General features: G+C 54.7%; 1 protein-coding gene across 5 annotated transcripts; it reads left to right on the forward strand.

Moving 5' to 3' along the window:
- The first annotated feature begins 1233 nt into the window (after positions 1–1233).
- Positions 1234–15762, forward strand: MAG (myelin associated glycoprotein). 5 transcript variants are annotated; one of them, XM_033128438.1, is made up of 13 exons: positions 1234–1627; positions 2720–2739; positions 3466–3525; positions 4015–4083; positions 4239–4607; positions 5874–6170; positions 6285–6542; positions 7905–8165; positions 12614–12901; positions 13247–13343; positions 14164–14228; positions 14515–14553; positions 15245–15347. In XM_033128438.1, the coding sequence occupies exons 4-11, from the start codon at positions 4038–4040 to the stop codon at positions 14225–14227; spliced, it is 1680 nt and encodes a 559-aa protein (XP_032984329.1). In that variant the 5' UTR covers positions 1234–1627; positions 2720–2739; positions 3466–3525; positions 4015–4037; the 3' UTR covers position 14228; positions 14515–14553; positions 15245–15347. The 5 variants fall into 5 exon arrangements, with proteins under 5 accessions (XP_032984329.1, XP_032984326.1, XP_032984330.1 ...); XM_033128437.1 differs by having other exon boundaries at positions 1237–1627; positions 14129–14228; positions 15245–15381; XM_033128435.1 differs by lacking the exon at positions 14515–14553 and having other exon boundaries at positions 14129–14228; positions 15245–15762.
- The last annotated feature ends 638 nt before the right edge of the window (positions 15763–16400 follow it).

Here is a 16400-nt window from a genome sequence, read left to right on the forward strand (position 1 = left end):
CCCTAAGGGGATTGGTGCTGACACTGAAGGCTGTGACATATAGTACTTGACGTCCACCCCCGAAGCCCAGGCACCAGGCCCCTCTCTTCTCCAGGACCCAGGCGTTCAAGCCCCACCCCACTCTCAATGGGCCTTTGTCCCTGACTGGGAAAGGCACGGGCCGAGTCTGACATCATGAAGCCTGAGGTGGGGGGTGGACGCCCCCTCCCCCTGCATCCAGCCCTCTGATTGCTCACTCCCTGGTCTGAGGGATTTCCCCACCCTTCACCCCCCCAGACCCCCGCCCCCCACACGCACACAGGTTCTGCCTTGGGAGAAAGGACCCTCCCTCCCTCCCTCTCCACTACTCTGGCCTAAAGGAGAACAGGAGATGCCCCAGTGTGACTGAACAGCTCATGGTCAAACCACCACTACACTCAGTCACACCACTAGCTCCCTGCCATGACCTTGCAAAGATCATCCCCAATGGGAGGGGCTGGGGTGGCAGGAGGATCACTGCGGAATCTGCCCACAAAGGGTCCCCACCCAGCTCAGAGTCAACACAGCCTTTGCTGAACACTCTCTGTGCACCTGGCTCTGTTCTAGGGGACACAGGGTGAACAAGACAGACAAGCAGGTAGCCATGCTGCCCTCTGGAAGCTCCAGGCTAGTGAGGAAGCAGCTCGCCAGTGGTGTAGGTCGGCAGCCGTGCTGAGGGCTGTGGAAGGACAGGGCAGCATTTAGATGGAGGGGCTTGGCTTGGTGAGAAGGCAGGCAGGATTCCAGAGGCAGTGGCGTCCACTCAGGGAGCTGAAAGGGTGAGCAGGCTGTGGCTAGGGCGGAGTGGGAGGTGGGATAGGGTAGGGGAACTTTCCAGGAGGAAGAAACGGATGCAGAGGCCTCCGGCCGGAAGGTGTCCAGGGTATTGGACGGACACATTCATGCATCCACTCCGCATTTGTGAAGCTTAGCTCTGTGCCAGGAGCTGCTCTACCAGCAGGATAGATTGGCAATAAGCGGGCAAAGCCCTTATCCTTCTGGAGGTCATGATCTCACGAGAGGAGACAGTTAATACCTAAAGTCATTTCCGAAACCAAGAAGAAAACAGACCAAGACGCAGGCACCAAATGTGACCCAGGGAAGTGACTGTAAGAGAGGGTGTACGTGACACTGAAGCCGAGAGTGGCAGGTCCTGTCTCCTCCTCCCACCCACACTAGACTCTGCTGCCTCTGGGGACCCGGGTTAGACCTCTTGTTGCCACCAAGATTCCCTGAAAGCTGAGGACGACGCCTTCTGTTTCTCAGTCTGAGATGTTGAGAAATATTAGAACGCCCTCCCAGGGACTCAGAACCAGGGTTCACAGAGATGGAGGAGGGGGGAACAAGTAAGGCAGCCGCACCCCATTCCCTCCAGGAAGGAGCTAGTAGAACCCAGGCATCAGGCTGCCCAGTTGAGCAGTGGTGACAAGGGCCCCTTTGTGCCCCCCTCCCCCGGGGACAGGGAGGAGCTGGGCCCTGGAGGCAGGCGGCCCCTGGCACCCGGTGGTGGGGGAGGAGAGGGACCAGTAAGTGGGGACCTAGACCCTGGGAGGCCAGGGGACTGTGAGCTGGGCCGAAGAGCAGAGGGTGCAGACACAAGAGCATCCTGGTGAGTACGCTGCCAAGAGGGGCCGAGGACATGGCTGGAGTAGAGGGCTGGGAGGAGAAGGTGGAGCAGGGGCACCTGAAGCAGGTGCAGGGTGAGGATGGTCACTGTGAACTGCCACTAATTTAGGATGGGGGCAGGTGTTCCTTAGGACTTTGGCAATTGGCTGGGACCCTGGCAGGACAGTGTCCAGGCTTTGGGAAGAAACCACAGAGAAAGGGAGCCAAGGGCCTTCATCTGCACCCCGCGTGGTGGAGGTTCTGCATGAGCAGATGCCCTTGGGCTCCCAAATTTGGGGCAGATGGGGTGGAAGCAGCCTGGGGGTGGGAGGAGAGCACAGTGATGCCCAGGTGATCAGACACCTGCATCCTGCCCTCTGGGAGGGGGTGGGGGCAGTGGGCTGTGACTGAGCAAGTTCCAGCACTTGGGTGCAACACAGAGTGTGTGTGTGTGCGCGCGTGCGTGTGTGTGTGTGTGTGTGTGTGTTTAGGTGTGCGTGTGTGTGCGCGCACATGCACTTCCCCTGGGTGGCTCTTAATTTACATCAATGTTTGCCAACCTTTTTTTTCATTACACCCCACTAAGGGAAATTTTTAGACCTATTTTTCCTAATCCCATTCCCCCTAAGAATTTTACTACTACAGACATGCTGTACGTATGTGTATGTACTGTGGTCCTGGAGAGAACCACAAATGACAAATCACTATCATAGCTAAGACTTTTCTGGCTCCTACCCCAATAACCAGTTTTCACCCCCGTTAAGAATGCTTGGTCCACGTGCTTGTCTCGCATGTCTGCCCAGGCCCTGCATCTGTCTCCTGTACCCTCCCATTGCAGGTGCAAGGGTGGCACCTGCCCTGTGTCCCTCAGCATGTGTCTGGGCAGGTCTGGCCTTAGTTACGCCTCAGTGGGTGTGCCCGTCTGTGTGTCTGAGCATGGCACGCAGGCAGGTATGCGTATGTGCCTGAATGCCATGCCCATGTCAGGGCAGGTGAGAGGTGGACAGGAGGGAAAGCAGGCAGGTATGCTTCTGTGACTATGTGTGCCAGCACATTCTGCGGGCACTGGGGTCTCAGTGCCTGTCTGTGTGTGCAGGGTCCTGACCGCGTGTCCACGTGAGTATTGTGCAAGCCTGCGTTTCTGGCTGAGTCTAGATCTATCACATTTCATAGCAGCATTTGCATGTGTCTGACTGCATGCATCTGTGTCCGTGGGAAGAGGGTGATGAAGGCTGAGAAAGGCAGCCACTTGGAAACCCTGGCTCCAGCCCTGAGGCAACCCACAGAGCAGCGGTTGCCAGGGGCTCCCTACCTCTCAACCCCTTGTCCTTCCTGGCCCCACGCAGAGCCCAGCCAGGAGTGTGCGACTCTTCTCTCATCCCACCTACCCCAGGAGCCCCCCAGGATGTGGTACCCTGCCCCTGAGGGAACAGGGCTCTTTTGTACTAGGCACTGGCCTCTCTTGAGGGTGGGGACAGCAGGGATCGTCTGTGGGGTGGGAGCGGGCGGCAGGAATTCACGCGGCATGTTGGGAATGTTGATGCTGTGAAACCCAGTCATTGATGGCATTGGGTCCCTGCCTACCACCCCCAGGCCTCACCCCACTCACACACCCCCTGCCTGTCCCCCCACCTCAATGCTCTGCCACTCTCCTTTCCTTTCCCACAGTTTGACGGCAGCTTGGAGAGGTGACCCTATGTAGAGTACCTCCCAGGCTGTGTGGGAGGGTCCCAAGCATCCATGGGAAGCCTTACAACAGATCACACTCATAGCAGATGCCGAAAGGGGGGGTGGGGCCGAGGGCACCCCTGCCCCCTTGCACCTGCCTGACTCTTGTTCCAGGTTGGCTGGCTGACCACTTCAAGTGGGACCAGAAGATATTCCCAACTCAGGGAGACTGAGGTGAGGGGCAGAGTCCCTTCCTCTTTGCTCCCCCTTCTTCTTACTGCTGGTCCAGCTTTTGGCTGTGTCCTTACTTTCTGGGGATTCCCAGGGGCACGGTGGTGATGAGGACCATGATCAGCATAGCACTGTCATGAAGAGACAGGACAATTGGGTGGTTACATCTGCAAACCTGGAGCCAGGTAGATAGGGCTTGAATCCTAGTTGTCACTTCCCAGCTGTGTGGCCGTGGGCAAGTTACTTAACCTCTCTGGACTTGAGTTATAAAATGAGGATAATCATTGCATCTCTCTCAAAGAGATCAAACGAATTAACATAACAGAATAAAGCACTGAGGCCAGGTACATGGTCAGTGCCATATAAATATTTGTAATTATTAATATTAATAGAAGCAGGGGCTACTGTCAGAACAGCCCCCTCCTAAAGCTTTAATAGAAGCACCTCTTTTTAGTTCCCCTGGTCTTTAACTCCCTCCTCTCCCTTCTCCAGTTGTCACTCACTCGCTGTACAAAATGATGTTCCTCACAGCACTTCCCCTGTTTTGGATTATGATTGCAGGTAATGGATCGGGGGCTGGCGGGGGGTCCTGGGGCCTTGGCCCCAAACAGGCTGGGGTTGTTTCCCCTTCAGGCCGGTGGAAGGTGATGGGAATAGCGGGTGGGTGATTAGAGCAGGACATGTCCCTCAGCCTCAGCAGTCCTGATCACCCACAGCCTCTCGAGGGGGTCACTGGGGTGCCTGGATGCCCTCGTCCATCTCGGCCTTCGAGGGCACATGTGTCTCCATCCCGTGCCGCTTCGACTTCCCTGACGAGCTGCGGCCTGCTGTCGTGCATGGTGTCTGGTACTTCAATAGCCCCTACCCAAAAAACTACCCCCCAGTTGTCTTCAAGTCTCGTACCCAAGTCGTCCATGAGAGTTTCCAGGGCCGCAGCCGCCTGTTGGGGGACCTGGGCCTGCGCAACTGCACCCTGCTGCTCAGTAACCTCAGCCCGGAGCTGGGCGGCAAGTACTACTTCCGCGGGGACCTAGGGGGCTACAACCAGTACACCTTCTCGGAGCACAGCGTCCTGGACATTATCAGTGAGTCGCCCAGAGGTGGCACGGGGTGGGGGGGGGAGCGAGGCTGGGGTGGTGTGGGGCAGGCAGGAAGTCCTCACCAGCACCTCTCCGGGAGGTCTCCCTGGCACAGACCCTGGGACTCGGTTTGGTTGTGGGGGCGGGGGAGGTGCAAAGCCCAGTGCCCACATGGACCAGGCAGATGGCAGCAATGAGCAAAGCAGGGCCCCCAATAGCCTTGCTGCTCTCAGAGGAAAAGGGGTGCTCTTACTCTTCTAGAAACACCTGGGGGAAAGGCAGCAGGGCTCAGGGGTTAGGGATAAGCCCTCTGGATCCCTGTGTTCACTGGGCAACTAGAGGCAAGTTACTTAACTTCTTTGAGCTTTGGTTTCCTCTACTGTAGAACAGGGATGAGAGCAGCACTTAAGCTCAGTGAGAGGTTGTTGAGTGCTTGGAGCAGTGCCTGGCACACGGCTCCCAGCTCTGGCTGACTAGTGTTGGGCGAGAATACAGGGCCTTGGCTGCCAGGCAGTCTGAATTTTCAAAAAAACCCCAGAATTGTGTATTTTCCTATGATCTCCTAATGCTTAAACTCAACTGCTGATTCAGATATATATATATATATTTTAATTCTTAAATGTAGGCCAAATAAAATGTAGCTCTTGGCCAGATTTGGCAATCAGATTAGGCCCGCTGCCTGATTTCAGGCATTCCCCACTGCCTACTTTCTGAGAGGCCCTACTGCCTGGAGCTCTTAGATTCAGGTTCCCCATCAGCACCGAGTGTAATCGGGGGATCCCGATTACAGCCCTGATGCAGAAAGAGAAGCCCCCCGCAACACACACTCACACTCACACTCACGTCCACAAGTGGAAGGTAAACCAAACCAGTCGGGAGGAGAGATGTTTCTTAAGGAATATGCTGTAGTGTCAAGAGCACAGAAGATGAAGCCAGTGTGACAGGGTTTGAAGCTCAGTTTTACCAGGTACTAGCTGTGGCCTCAGTTGCCTCAACTGCAGGATGAGTAAAGTAATATTTCCCACCCGCTAGCATGGCTGGAAGGACTGGCAAGTTCAACACCGTCAAGTATTCAGACTCTTATATTGCTATTCTCATTACTGTTACATCCGTAGTTGGATTTACGCAGGGCTTCTGAGTGAAGGGGAACCAGGAGGAGAGACGGTTATAGGGAATTCTGTATCCCAGGGGAGGGAACCAGGTACCAGGATTGGAGTTAGGCAAGGTGGGGGTGTCTGCTTCCTCAACCCTCCTTCTCCCTGCCTCTTGTAGACACCCCCAACATCGTGGTCCCCCCGGAGGTGGTGGAAGGCACGGAAGTGGAGGTCAGCTGCATGGTGCCTGACAACTGCCCAGAGCTGCGCCCAGAGCTGAGCTGGCTGGGCCACGACGGGCTAGGGGAGCCCGCTGTGCTGGGTCGGCTGCGGGAGGACGAGGGCACCTGGGTGCAGGTGTCGCTGCTACACTTCGTGCCCACTAGGGAGGCCAATGGCCACCGACTGGGCTGCCAGGCCTCCTTCCCCAATACCACTCTGCAGTTCGAGGGCTACGCCAGTCTGGACGTCAAGTGTGAGCCTGGGTGCGGGCCAGGGGGGCGGGGTCGGGGCGGGGCCGGGAAGGATCAGGACCAGGGGCGGGGCCTGCGGCATCAACCCTCTGACCCCGCGGTGTCGCCGGCCTCAGACCCCCCAGTGATTGTGGAGATGAACTCCTCGGTGGAGGCCATCGAGGGCTCGCACGTCAGCCTGCTCTGTGGGGCTGATAGCAACCCCCCGCCGCTGCTGACCTGGATGCGGGATGGCACGGTGCTCCAGGAGGCCGTGGCTGAGAGCCTGTTCCTGGAGCTGGACGAAGTGACCCCCGGGGAGGACGGCGTCTATGCCTGCCTGGCAGAGAACGCCTATGGCCAAGACAACCGCACCGTGGGGCTCAGCGTCATGTGTGAGTGGCCGCCCCGTGCGCACACTCGCCAGTCACTGTCCTGGCCGAGGAGATTAGGGGAAAGGGGCCTCACCCAGGGCGTCGGGCCAGTTGGGGCCAGAACCGAGGCACAGGTGAAGATGGAGTGGAGGCTTGCCGGTTCCTTCATTCTTTGCACAAATATCGGGTGAACACCTACTCTGCACCAATCGCATCCCTAGGACAACAGCGGAAGACAGATGCGGGCCCTGTCACCCAGGAAAGCTGGTTATATTCCGTTTCCTGGGGCAGCCCTGGCTATTCTGGGAGCAGATCTGGGCCTGGCCCTGGGGATCTGCCTTTTTTATAAATGCAGTCCCATTGCAGTTCTAAACGGGAGGGTTGATGGGACCCAAGGCCTCACCCAGCAAGGGGGCTGGTCAGACAGGATTCTTAGCTAGGAACCCAGGAGAGGTCATTCATTCATTTATTCATTCACAAATACTTATTGAGGCAAAATGCCAGGGCTGGGGATAATAATAATGACAGCCACAGCCAACATTTACTCAGCAGTTTCTGAGTGCTTTACACAAATGCTCTTCCTTCCCCCAGGCATCCCAGAGGCTGGCTCCTCCCACCTCCTTCTGCTTTCACTGAAGCCTTCTCTCACCATCCTACTTAAAACTGGAACCACCCTCATTTCCCATCCTTCCTTTATTTTTCTCCAAAGCACTTATCTTGCCAATAATAAACAGAGGGCGCCAAAAAGTGTAAACACATTTTAAGAAAGGAAAACTATTAAAATTGTAATACTCAATATATATCGATAACAAAAGACGAAGACAAGTCACGTTTAACTACTGCAATTACAAGAGGTGCTCAAAGTGGTTACCATCAGCATCCAGACACTTCTGATGACGGCAAACTACTGCTTGAGCAACATTGACCAAAGTGTCCCCTTGTATACATTTTTTTGACACCGCCAGTGTTCATTTACCTACACAGCACCTAGACACATGTGCAGGGATCTTCTTCTACCTTATTCAGGCTAAAACAATGCCTGTCACTTCGTGACAGTGACAGTGACAGTGACAGTGACCCCTATGAACTTGGGATTATTATCAAGCCTATTTTCCAGATAAGAAAAATGAGGCCCAGAGAGGTTAAGAAATGGGCCCACACATACCTGGGAAGGGGCGGGGTCAGGATTCAAAAACAAGCACTATGGCTGCAGAGCCTCTGTTCTTGTAAACACAACAGCCAGGCCTGGAGTCACCTGAGCCATCCTGAGCTCGTGTGCTTGGATTGAGGTGTCTGAGGTCACATTTAGGGGTGGGAGTTGGTTGGCAGAAGAGGTACCTTCTGGCTTCTGACCATTGCCCCCACCCCCGTCCTGCTCCCCAGATGCACCTTGGAAGCCGACAGTGAACGGGACAGTGGTGGCTGTGGAGGGGGAGACGGTCTCCATCTTGTGCTCCACACAGAGCAACCCGGATCCTATTCTCACCATCTTCAAGGAGAAGCAGATCCTGGCTACAGTCATCTATGAGAACGAGCTGCAGCTGGAGCTGCCTGCTGTCACACCCGAGGATGATGGAGAGTACTGGTGTGTGGCTGAGAACCAATATGGCCAGAGGGCCACCGCCTTCAACCTATCCGTGGAGTGTGAGTACTCCCCCTCCTCTCCTCTCCCCCTGCTGAGGGCTGCCTGGACTTGTGTCCCCCTCCATCCTGAGGTAGATAATTCAGTGGGGGACATCTGGGTTCCTGGGAGGTACATCTCAAGCAAGGGTTAGCTTTGCACCAGCAGACAAGGATGGGAAAGGCAGGGAAGCAGAATCCACAGCAAGAAAATACAAGTCCCACGTGAGAACACTGTGCTCCCATATCCTGGGGTGTACTTTCAACCAAGGAGATTCTGGATCCTGTGGCCACTGTCCCTTTGCATCAACTAAAATAATAACCGTGACATCTAAACATTGTGGTCGTCGCAATGTGTCAGGCACTGTTGGAAGTGCTGTACAGGGATCCACTCATTTCATCCTCATGACATCCTATGAGGGAGGTTCTATCACTGTCCTGAGTTTCCAGAGAAAGAAACAGACCCAGAGAGGTTATGCCAATCACCCAAGGTCACACAGCTAGAAAATGGCAGAATTTGAGTTTCAAATCCAGGTGGTCTGGTTACATTCTTCTGTACTGCGCAAAGTCGACCTCATTCTGCATTCTTACATCAGAATACAGTGATCAAACAGCTGTTATGTGCAAAGGGCTGTGTGGCTCTGTGGGAGGTGGGGGATAGTACCAAGAGGACACCAAGCTTATTAACAGATAGACTATAGCCAAAGAGATGAGATGGATGCACCTAAAACGCTAACTGCCTTGGAAATGAGACTCCGCATTCCACTGCCAGCCCGCACCTCTCCTGACCTTTCTGTGGACAGCACCACCAACACCCCTACCTCACCCCTGGCCGCCATTCTGGGTCATAGCTCCCAAGTCACAGTTTTGACGCCCCCCGCTCCAGCAACCCTTCTGGAATGTCACCTCCATATTTCCACTGCCCCTGCTTCCTCCTCAGCTCCGACCTGACCTCTGGCACTAGTCTCCAAACTTCACTATGTCCAGCCTCAATTACTCCATACTCCACCTACAATTGTCCCCACCACACAAGTTTGCCAGAAGGTATTGAGCACAGTCCATACTCTAGACTCTGTAGATATGGCGATAATCAGTACGTGGTAGCTCCAGATTATTCTTAGAGTGCCATCTTCCAGGGCAAAGCCATCGCCGCCCACTCTTCCACTAACCTTTCATCTTTGGTAAGACAGGGAACCCCACACCGGGAACATTCATCATTCCTTCTGATCTGTCACTCACAGCATCCGATGTGATCACGGCATTTGGGTTGTGCAGTACTCTGTCTTCTCCATACGCACCCTCCTGGGCCCAGCGTCCTTCTTCTGCTGCACCCTTTTCCCTGTCACACCCCAAGCCTATGGTCCTTAAGTTTAAGAGTCAGAGCCTCTGAGAATCTGATGGCAGGCCCTGAACATACACACAACACCGTCTCATGCACGTTGTCAGTCACAGACCCCACTCCCCCTGCACAATAAGAGTGGTGGCAGCAAACCGCCATTAAGGGCCTACTCTGGGTCAGGATAACCTCCTCTGTAGATGTTATTTTGCTGAGCCCTTGTGGTCACCCTGTGAAGCAGGTATGTGTTATCATTATCCCTTAAGCGAGGAGCAATGACGGTCAGAATTCCCCCAGCCGTGCAGCTAGTAGGATGGTTGGTCAGCGCCAGGATTCTTCTGGCTGCCCCAGGTGTTAAACCTCTGGCTGCTTCACCTCCCCCACAGCCCTTGGCACCCAAGGACTCACTTAATCTAGTTTCTTTTGAAGACAAACAAACAAACAGACTTGGAGTGCAAGACCCTCAATCCACTGGAGTTGAGGAGCAGCTGTGACCCACGCCCCAGCTTTGCCTGCTGAGCCTTCATGCTTCACCAAGGCCTGTGTCACAGTGCTTCCCTCCTGGGAGTACAGTCTCAGGCTGCTGGGCAGAGCTGTCCCTCAGCCCTCTTCTGTCCCTGAAGCCTATGTCCCTTAGCACCTGGCTTTAGTGCTCACTGACAATGGTGAGTGTTCCTGGTGTGGGGTTCCCCGTCTACCTGCCAACCCTAGGGCCCAGCATGGCGTGGACATGCAGGAGGCTCTCGCCCTTACACAGTGCTTGCGACATGCAGGGGACTAGTCTGAGCCCTTTACATGCATTGACCTGTTTAGTTCTCACAACAATATGATGGGGGGAGGGGACTTTTCTTCACCCCAATTTAAGAGAAGGAAACTGAGGTGTTACTGGTGTCAAGTACCTGACAAAGCTGAACCAACCTGGGTGAAAATTTTAGCTCTGTCTCTGTCTTGCTGCATGATCCCAGACAAGTGACTTCACTTTTGCTGAACCTAAATTCTCTCCTCTGAGAAACGGGTGTGATAACAGTATCTTTACTCCAAAGATGGGTGTAAAGACTAAGGAAATTATGGTGAGTGCCCACAGCACCTGACACGTCCTGTGTGTTCTGTAAGTCTTAGATATCCTCATCATTCCCCACTCACCTTTCCTTTGGACGCCAGGCTGGATATCCACCCAGCATTCTGCTGCCAAGGCTTTGCTCATGTGCTCCCTCTGCTGGAACGGTTCTATGCATCTAATCTTAACTCCTTGGGTGGATGTTCATTTAAGACTTTACAGCGCGTTCATGTTCCTATCTTCCAAGTCCCCATGGCCCCTTGCTGGTTAAGCACCATTACTCCTGTTTGCACAGATGAGGACTCCATCTTGGAGACCCAAGGAAGCTGAAGGCCTGATGGGGGCCATTAACCGGTAGATGGCAGCACTTGGGGTTTGTCTAGTGTCAATCAGGATTTCATAGGTCTCCCAGGCTGCCTGTAAAGCTGCCGTGACAGAGGCTGAGCACATGCAGGCAGGGTGTCTGCATTCTCTCAGCATCTAGCGCAGACGTTGTTCCCGGAGCACCAGCAGTGCAGTCTTGAATGAAAGGGTTTTAAAGAAATTTAATCGGCTCTCAATTCAGGTTTGTCGTTATTGATTTACTCTGTGGTGTGTTACTTTGTTAACACTACAGCAAGCATGGTGCATGTCTAAACAGAATTTGGGGTATATAACTTGTAAATTACTAGACTTAGATATGTGTACACGTTGAGGTTCAGATTAGAATCGTCTCTATTGCAAGTACATCTGGTCACATGACTCCCTGTCCCATCACTGTCATCTGCATATTCTTTTTTGTGGGAAATTGAAAATAAGTGGGTTAGGTGGGCTGAGGGTCGTTTGCCTGTGCATATGTGGGTTTTGGTCAGAACTGAGAACCAGAGCTCAGTCTAGAGTGAGCAGAGGGGAGTGCTGGACCCTCCAGGAGGAAGAGAGAATATAGTTTAAAAAAGCAACATTCAATGTAGTATAATTCCATATTGTAGAAAATAAAAGAAAAAGATCCTACTTGTACCAGTTTTTTAAAACACAAATGGCAGCAAAGCAAACCTCAACCAAATGATCTTAGGTGGAGGGTGGTGTTTGGTGCTACCATGTTTCCCCGAAAATAAGACCTAGCTGGACCATCAGCTCTAATGCATCTTTTGGAGCAAAAATTAATATAAGACCCTGTATTATATTACATTATATTATATTATATTATACCCAGTCTTATAGTAAAATAAGACCTGGATCTTATATTAATTTTTGCTCCAAAAGACACATTAGAGCTGATGGTCCGGCTAGGTCTTATTTTTGGGGAAATATGGTAGTGGCAATGGGGACTCCTACGATGGAGGGAGGGTCAGGATGCAGAGGGGCTCTGGGGAGTAAGTCGGGTCATCTGCAAGATGGCCAGAAAGGGGAGCCAGCAGAATTCCATAGTTCACCCCACAAGTCTTCCCAGAGCTCTGCTATGTGAAATGCACATTTTGAGTGTGGGAGACAGAGTGGAGACAGAACAAGAGCCTATCTTGATGGAGAAGAGAGACCAGCCATATCAATATACAACATGGGTAGGGGTGAGTGCTGGGGAGAAACCCGAGTGGGACGCGGAGTGAATGTTAGTGAAGTGAGGTGCCGTTTGCATGGGGTGGTCAGAGAAAGAGTGAGTGTCCGAGTAGTCTGCGTGGAACCATCATGGAGTGAGGAGAGGTCTTAGGAAGGTATCTCCAGGGAGTGTTCTAGGCTGAGGGAGAAACACAAAGCCCTGAGGTGGGGCAGAGCTCCATAAACTTGAGAAACAGCAAGGAGGCCAGTGTGACTGCCAAGGAATGAGTCTTTGGGTGAAAAAAGGAGATGAGAATGTGGCTGGGTCCCGCAGGGCTTTGCAAATAAGTTGGATTGTATTCTAAGTGACGCGAGCAGTTGGAGGAAGGATTTGAGCACGATCTGATTGTTTAAGGTGAACAGAGTTAGAGAGGGTGTAAGAGATAGTACAAAGAAGAAAATGCAGCTTATCTCCAAGATAGCTACCACCCCGCTCTTGGCTCTCGGCCAAGGAGTCCTAGCCTGGGGTTGTTTTCAGCTCACTCAGTCTTGATCTTGCCCATGCAGTTGCCCCTGTGATCCTTCTGGAGTCCCACTGTGCAGCAGCCCGAGACACGGTTCAGTGCCTGTGCGTGGTGAAATCCAACCCGGAGCCCTCTGTGGCCTTCGAGCTGCCTTCACGCAACGTGACCGTGAACGAGACAGAGCGGGAGTTTGTGTACTCGGAGCGCAGTGGCCTCCTGCTCACCAGCATCCTCACGCTGCGGGGCCAGTCCCAGGCCCCGCCACGGGTCATCTGCACCTCCCGCAACCTCTACGGCACCAAGAGCCTGGAGCTGCCCTTCCAGGGAGCCCGTGAGTTGTGTGGCCTGGGCATGGGAGCCACAGGGACAGAGGGGACTCCTCTTGAATCCAGGCTCCCCTGCCCGAGGCTGACTGACCATCAGCCACCGAGCATGGGTCAGGCCATGCAAGTTGATCAGGTGGTAAAGAGACCCTTCTGGTCAGTAAGGAGAGGCTGCCCTGAGTTTGCCTATTCTGCACTGGCCCCTCCCCAGGCCCTCTGGGCTAGTCAGTCAATGCAAGGATATGCCAGCTGTGCAGGTACTATCACTCCCGCCCCAGCGCGTCTGCTAAGAATCCAGGTGTCCTCATTCCCACCAGCAGCCCTGAGGGCACCTGCGTTTTTTCTGTCCTCAGACCGCCTGATGTGGGCCAAGATCGGGCCCGTGGGAGCTGTGGTCGCCTTTGCCATCCTAATTGCCATCGTCTGCTACATTACCCAGACACGCAGAAAGTGAGTGCCCTGCCAGGGCAGACCTGGGGTGTGGGGAGTCTCCCAGGGTGGGGAGGGAGACTGAAGGGTGGGCAAGGGAGGACAGCCTGTGTGTGTGTGGGAGGGTGGCTTCTGCTCTGAGAATGCTCAGCTGGATGGAAGAGAGAGGCCTCCTGCTAACAAGAGCCACTGAGGGGCAGCACGTGCCAGCGCTGGGCCACACGCTTTCCACCAGTCGTTACCTGTTTCCCTACTGCTCTGCTATGACCTCCTGCCCTCCAGGAGGTGTGATGGGGAAAGCCAGCTGCCCCTGGTTTGCAGCTAGTGTCAGTCACAGTTGGTTCCAGAAGCCCCAGTGATTACACACATCTGTGGCAACAAAAACTTCTCCCCAGTCCCAAATCACAGCCACCTGCCACAACCATGCTGTTGTTTTAATTCTTTGTGGCTTTCCTGAAAATAAATTAATCTCCCTGCCCCCCATCCTGGCAGCAAGAGGGACAGACAGACCCGGAGCATATGAAGAAAACCCAGAGAAGCCAGGCTGGGATCCTGAAAAGTGGCAGAGACCAGCGGCTAGGTGGCTCAACCTGAGCCACAAAGCAGGGGAGGGGTGGAGAGGGGTGGGCAGGGGTGGACAGGAAGAGGCTGGTCATTCAAAGAGCCCATCTGCCCCACGTTGGAGAGATGGGTGGGAACAGCTCTGGGGTTCCTCGGGCCAAACTCTTAAAGTAGATGGGGGTGCAGAAAGGGAGGGAGAGGGAGTCCTGGGAGTCCCACAGGGGCTGCCATGTCCTGCCCTGCAGAAAGAACGTGACAGAGAGTCCTGGCTTCTCGGCAGGGGACAACCCCCCAGTCCTGTTCAGCAGCGACTTCCGCATCTCTGGGGCACCGGAAAAATATGAGGTGAGGGCCAGAGCCCTGCGGCTCCAGGCTAGTTGGAGAACATGGATGTCAGGGCCACGGAGAGAGGGGGAGGGGGCGGCGGGGAGGGGCGGGGCTTGGGCAGCCAAGGGGCATAGGGGAGGCCAGACCCCTCAAAAGGGAAAGGGAGGAAGTGTGGAGGACCGGCTGAGGCCTGGGCTGGGAGGGTGATCGGGCTGAGACTGTGTAAGGGGGCTGCGGGCTCAGGCCCAAGGGAAGCCCTCCTCCTCCCCACTTGGGTCTATGACTGCATTTCCTTCTCCAATAGTCCAGAGAGGTCTCTACCCTGGAATGAGCACCCCAGGAGGTAGGTTCCGGGGGCCTCAATGTGCTCGCCTCTGGGCCCTCAGCGGGCCTTGGGGCTGGCATGCATGTGTGTGCGTCTGGTCAGGCGTCCAGGATAGGTCCCTGTTAAGTCTGCCCTGCCCGGCACTCTTGGCCTTGCCTATTCTGTCCCATTGCTGCTCCCTCTGTCTGTCTGTGGCCACTGTCCTGTGTGTGTGTCCAAAGGCCCGTGTAGGGGTGGGGGGTGGGGGTGGTCAGCAGGAGGGGGAAGCCAAAGTTGCACCCGCAGGATCGCCCAGATTGAGGGTGCACCACACCAGACCCACACACAGGGGAAGAACTTACAGAGGCAGGCATGTACAAACATTTGGAAAGGTGGGCTCCAGGTGGCTTGAATCTGGGAAAGTGTTATGGACTGAATTGTGGGTCTCCCAAGTTTCTGTGCTGAAGAAGGCTTCCTGGAGACATTGAATCCGTGGGCAATTTTCAGGCTTAGCAATAAGGAGGGTGTTGTGAAGGGAGATCCGCGTGGGCAAAGCCCCAGAGTGGGACCTGGGCCTGGGAGGGCTGGCTGGGCTGGTGGCACTTGAGAAAGGAGATTCACCCGGAGCTTTGGGACTCAACTGTGAAGCTGTGGGGGTGCAAGTGACTCCAGCCTTTGCATGTGGAAACGGTGGAACGGGACCCTTCTAATGGGTTGCTTTCCTTCGTAGAGTGAGAGGCGCCTGGGATCTGAGAGGAGGCTGCTGGGCCTTCGGGGGGAGCCCCCAGAGCTGGACCTGAGCTATTCTCACTCGGACCTGGGAAAACGACCCACGAAGGACAGCTACACCCTGACAGAGGAGCTGGCCGAGTATGCTGAAATCCGTGTCAAGTGAGGGAGCTGAGGGCAGCCTATGTGGCCACAACCCCCTCAGGACCCTCGCTGGCCCCCACTAGCTGCGGGCTTCCTTCCTCCCAAAAGTAATCGGGGCTGGGGCAGGAAAGGGATGGGGCAGGTGACAGTGAGGTCCTGGGGTCCTGGTTTCTCCCTCCTTCTCAGCTGCCCCCAATCCCGCCAGCACCACACCCCTACAATGCGGCTCCCCTCTAACCTTCTTTAACCTCATCTGTCTGGAGGGGAGCTCCGTCTGTCCGTGTTATTTATTGCTACCCTCTGCCTGGTCTCCTGCCCACACCTGGCCCCAGGGTCTGTTTTAAAGGGACATGAAATAAATGCCCCAAAGCCAAACACCTGTCTAGATCCTGATGATTTCTGACCCGTCCTAGGGGAGCCTGCCACCCCCTCCTGCCCTGTGCTGGGCCCTGTGTGGGGGCAAGGGCCCAGGGATTCTAGCCCTGAGCCCAGGCCAACTGCCATTCAGTTGTTCCCACTCACAGAACAACACTTTATTTCTGCCTCTGCCACAGCGACTGACAGTCACAGCGACTTGCCCACAGCTGTGACTCATTGAAAGAGATGGTGGCTGCCCCTTCTGAAGGGGCACGGGCTCCCTGTTTGCCACAGTCGCCACCTTTCTCTGTTTTCCCACACCTGGCTGGCTTCACTCACTCACACATTCCCTCCTGTGCCCTGCAGGTCAGTTGGGGGGACCCCAGATTTCAAAGTTTCACGAGCCTGTGTTGATTTGACTGCCATCCTTCATAGTCATGCTGCACTCTGCAGCTTCTGTCTTCAAACTTCACTCCATTTGGTTCAAGAAACATTACTCAGGTGCCAGCTGTGTGTCGAGCCCCTTCAGGAAGCTCAGGCTGTCCTGGGAAGGAACCCCTAGGACAACCCCGCAAAGATGAGTACACTGGGGCTCAGAGAAGCTAGGCGATTTTGCCAGGGTCCCAGAGCTGAGAAATGGTGTGGCCAGGCTCTGA

Source organism: Rhinolophus ferrumequinum, chromosome 15 (genome assembly GCF_004115265.2).
Source record: "Rhinolophus ferrumequinum isolate MPI-CBG mRhiFer1 chromosome 15, mRhiFer1_v1.p, whole genome shotgun sequence".
NCBI classification, from domain to species: Eukaryota; Metazoa; Chordata; class Mammalia; order Chiroptera; family Rhinolophidae; genus Rhinolophus; species Rhinolophus ferrumequinum.

What these genes read in the sequence shown, in the direction of transcription:
- MAG (XM_033128435.1), top strand. Translation starts at nt 4,038, where the DNA reads ATGATGTTCCTCACAGCACTTCCCCTGTTTTGGATTATGATTGCAG. An exon ending in CGTGGGGCTCAGCGTCATGT is followed by an intron (nt 6,543 to 7,904) that starts GTGAGTGGCCGC and finishes CCTGCTCCCCAG; the next exon opens with ATGCACCTTGGAAGCCGACA. An exon ending in CTTCAACCTATCCGTGGAGT is followed by an intron (nt 8,166 to 12,613) that starts GTGAGTACTCCC and finishes TTGCCCATGCAG; the next exon opens with TTGCCCCTGTGATCCTTCTG.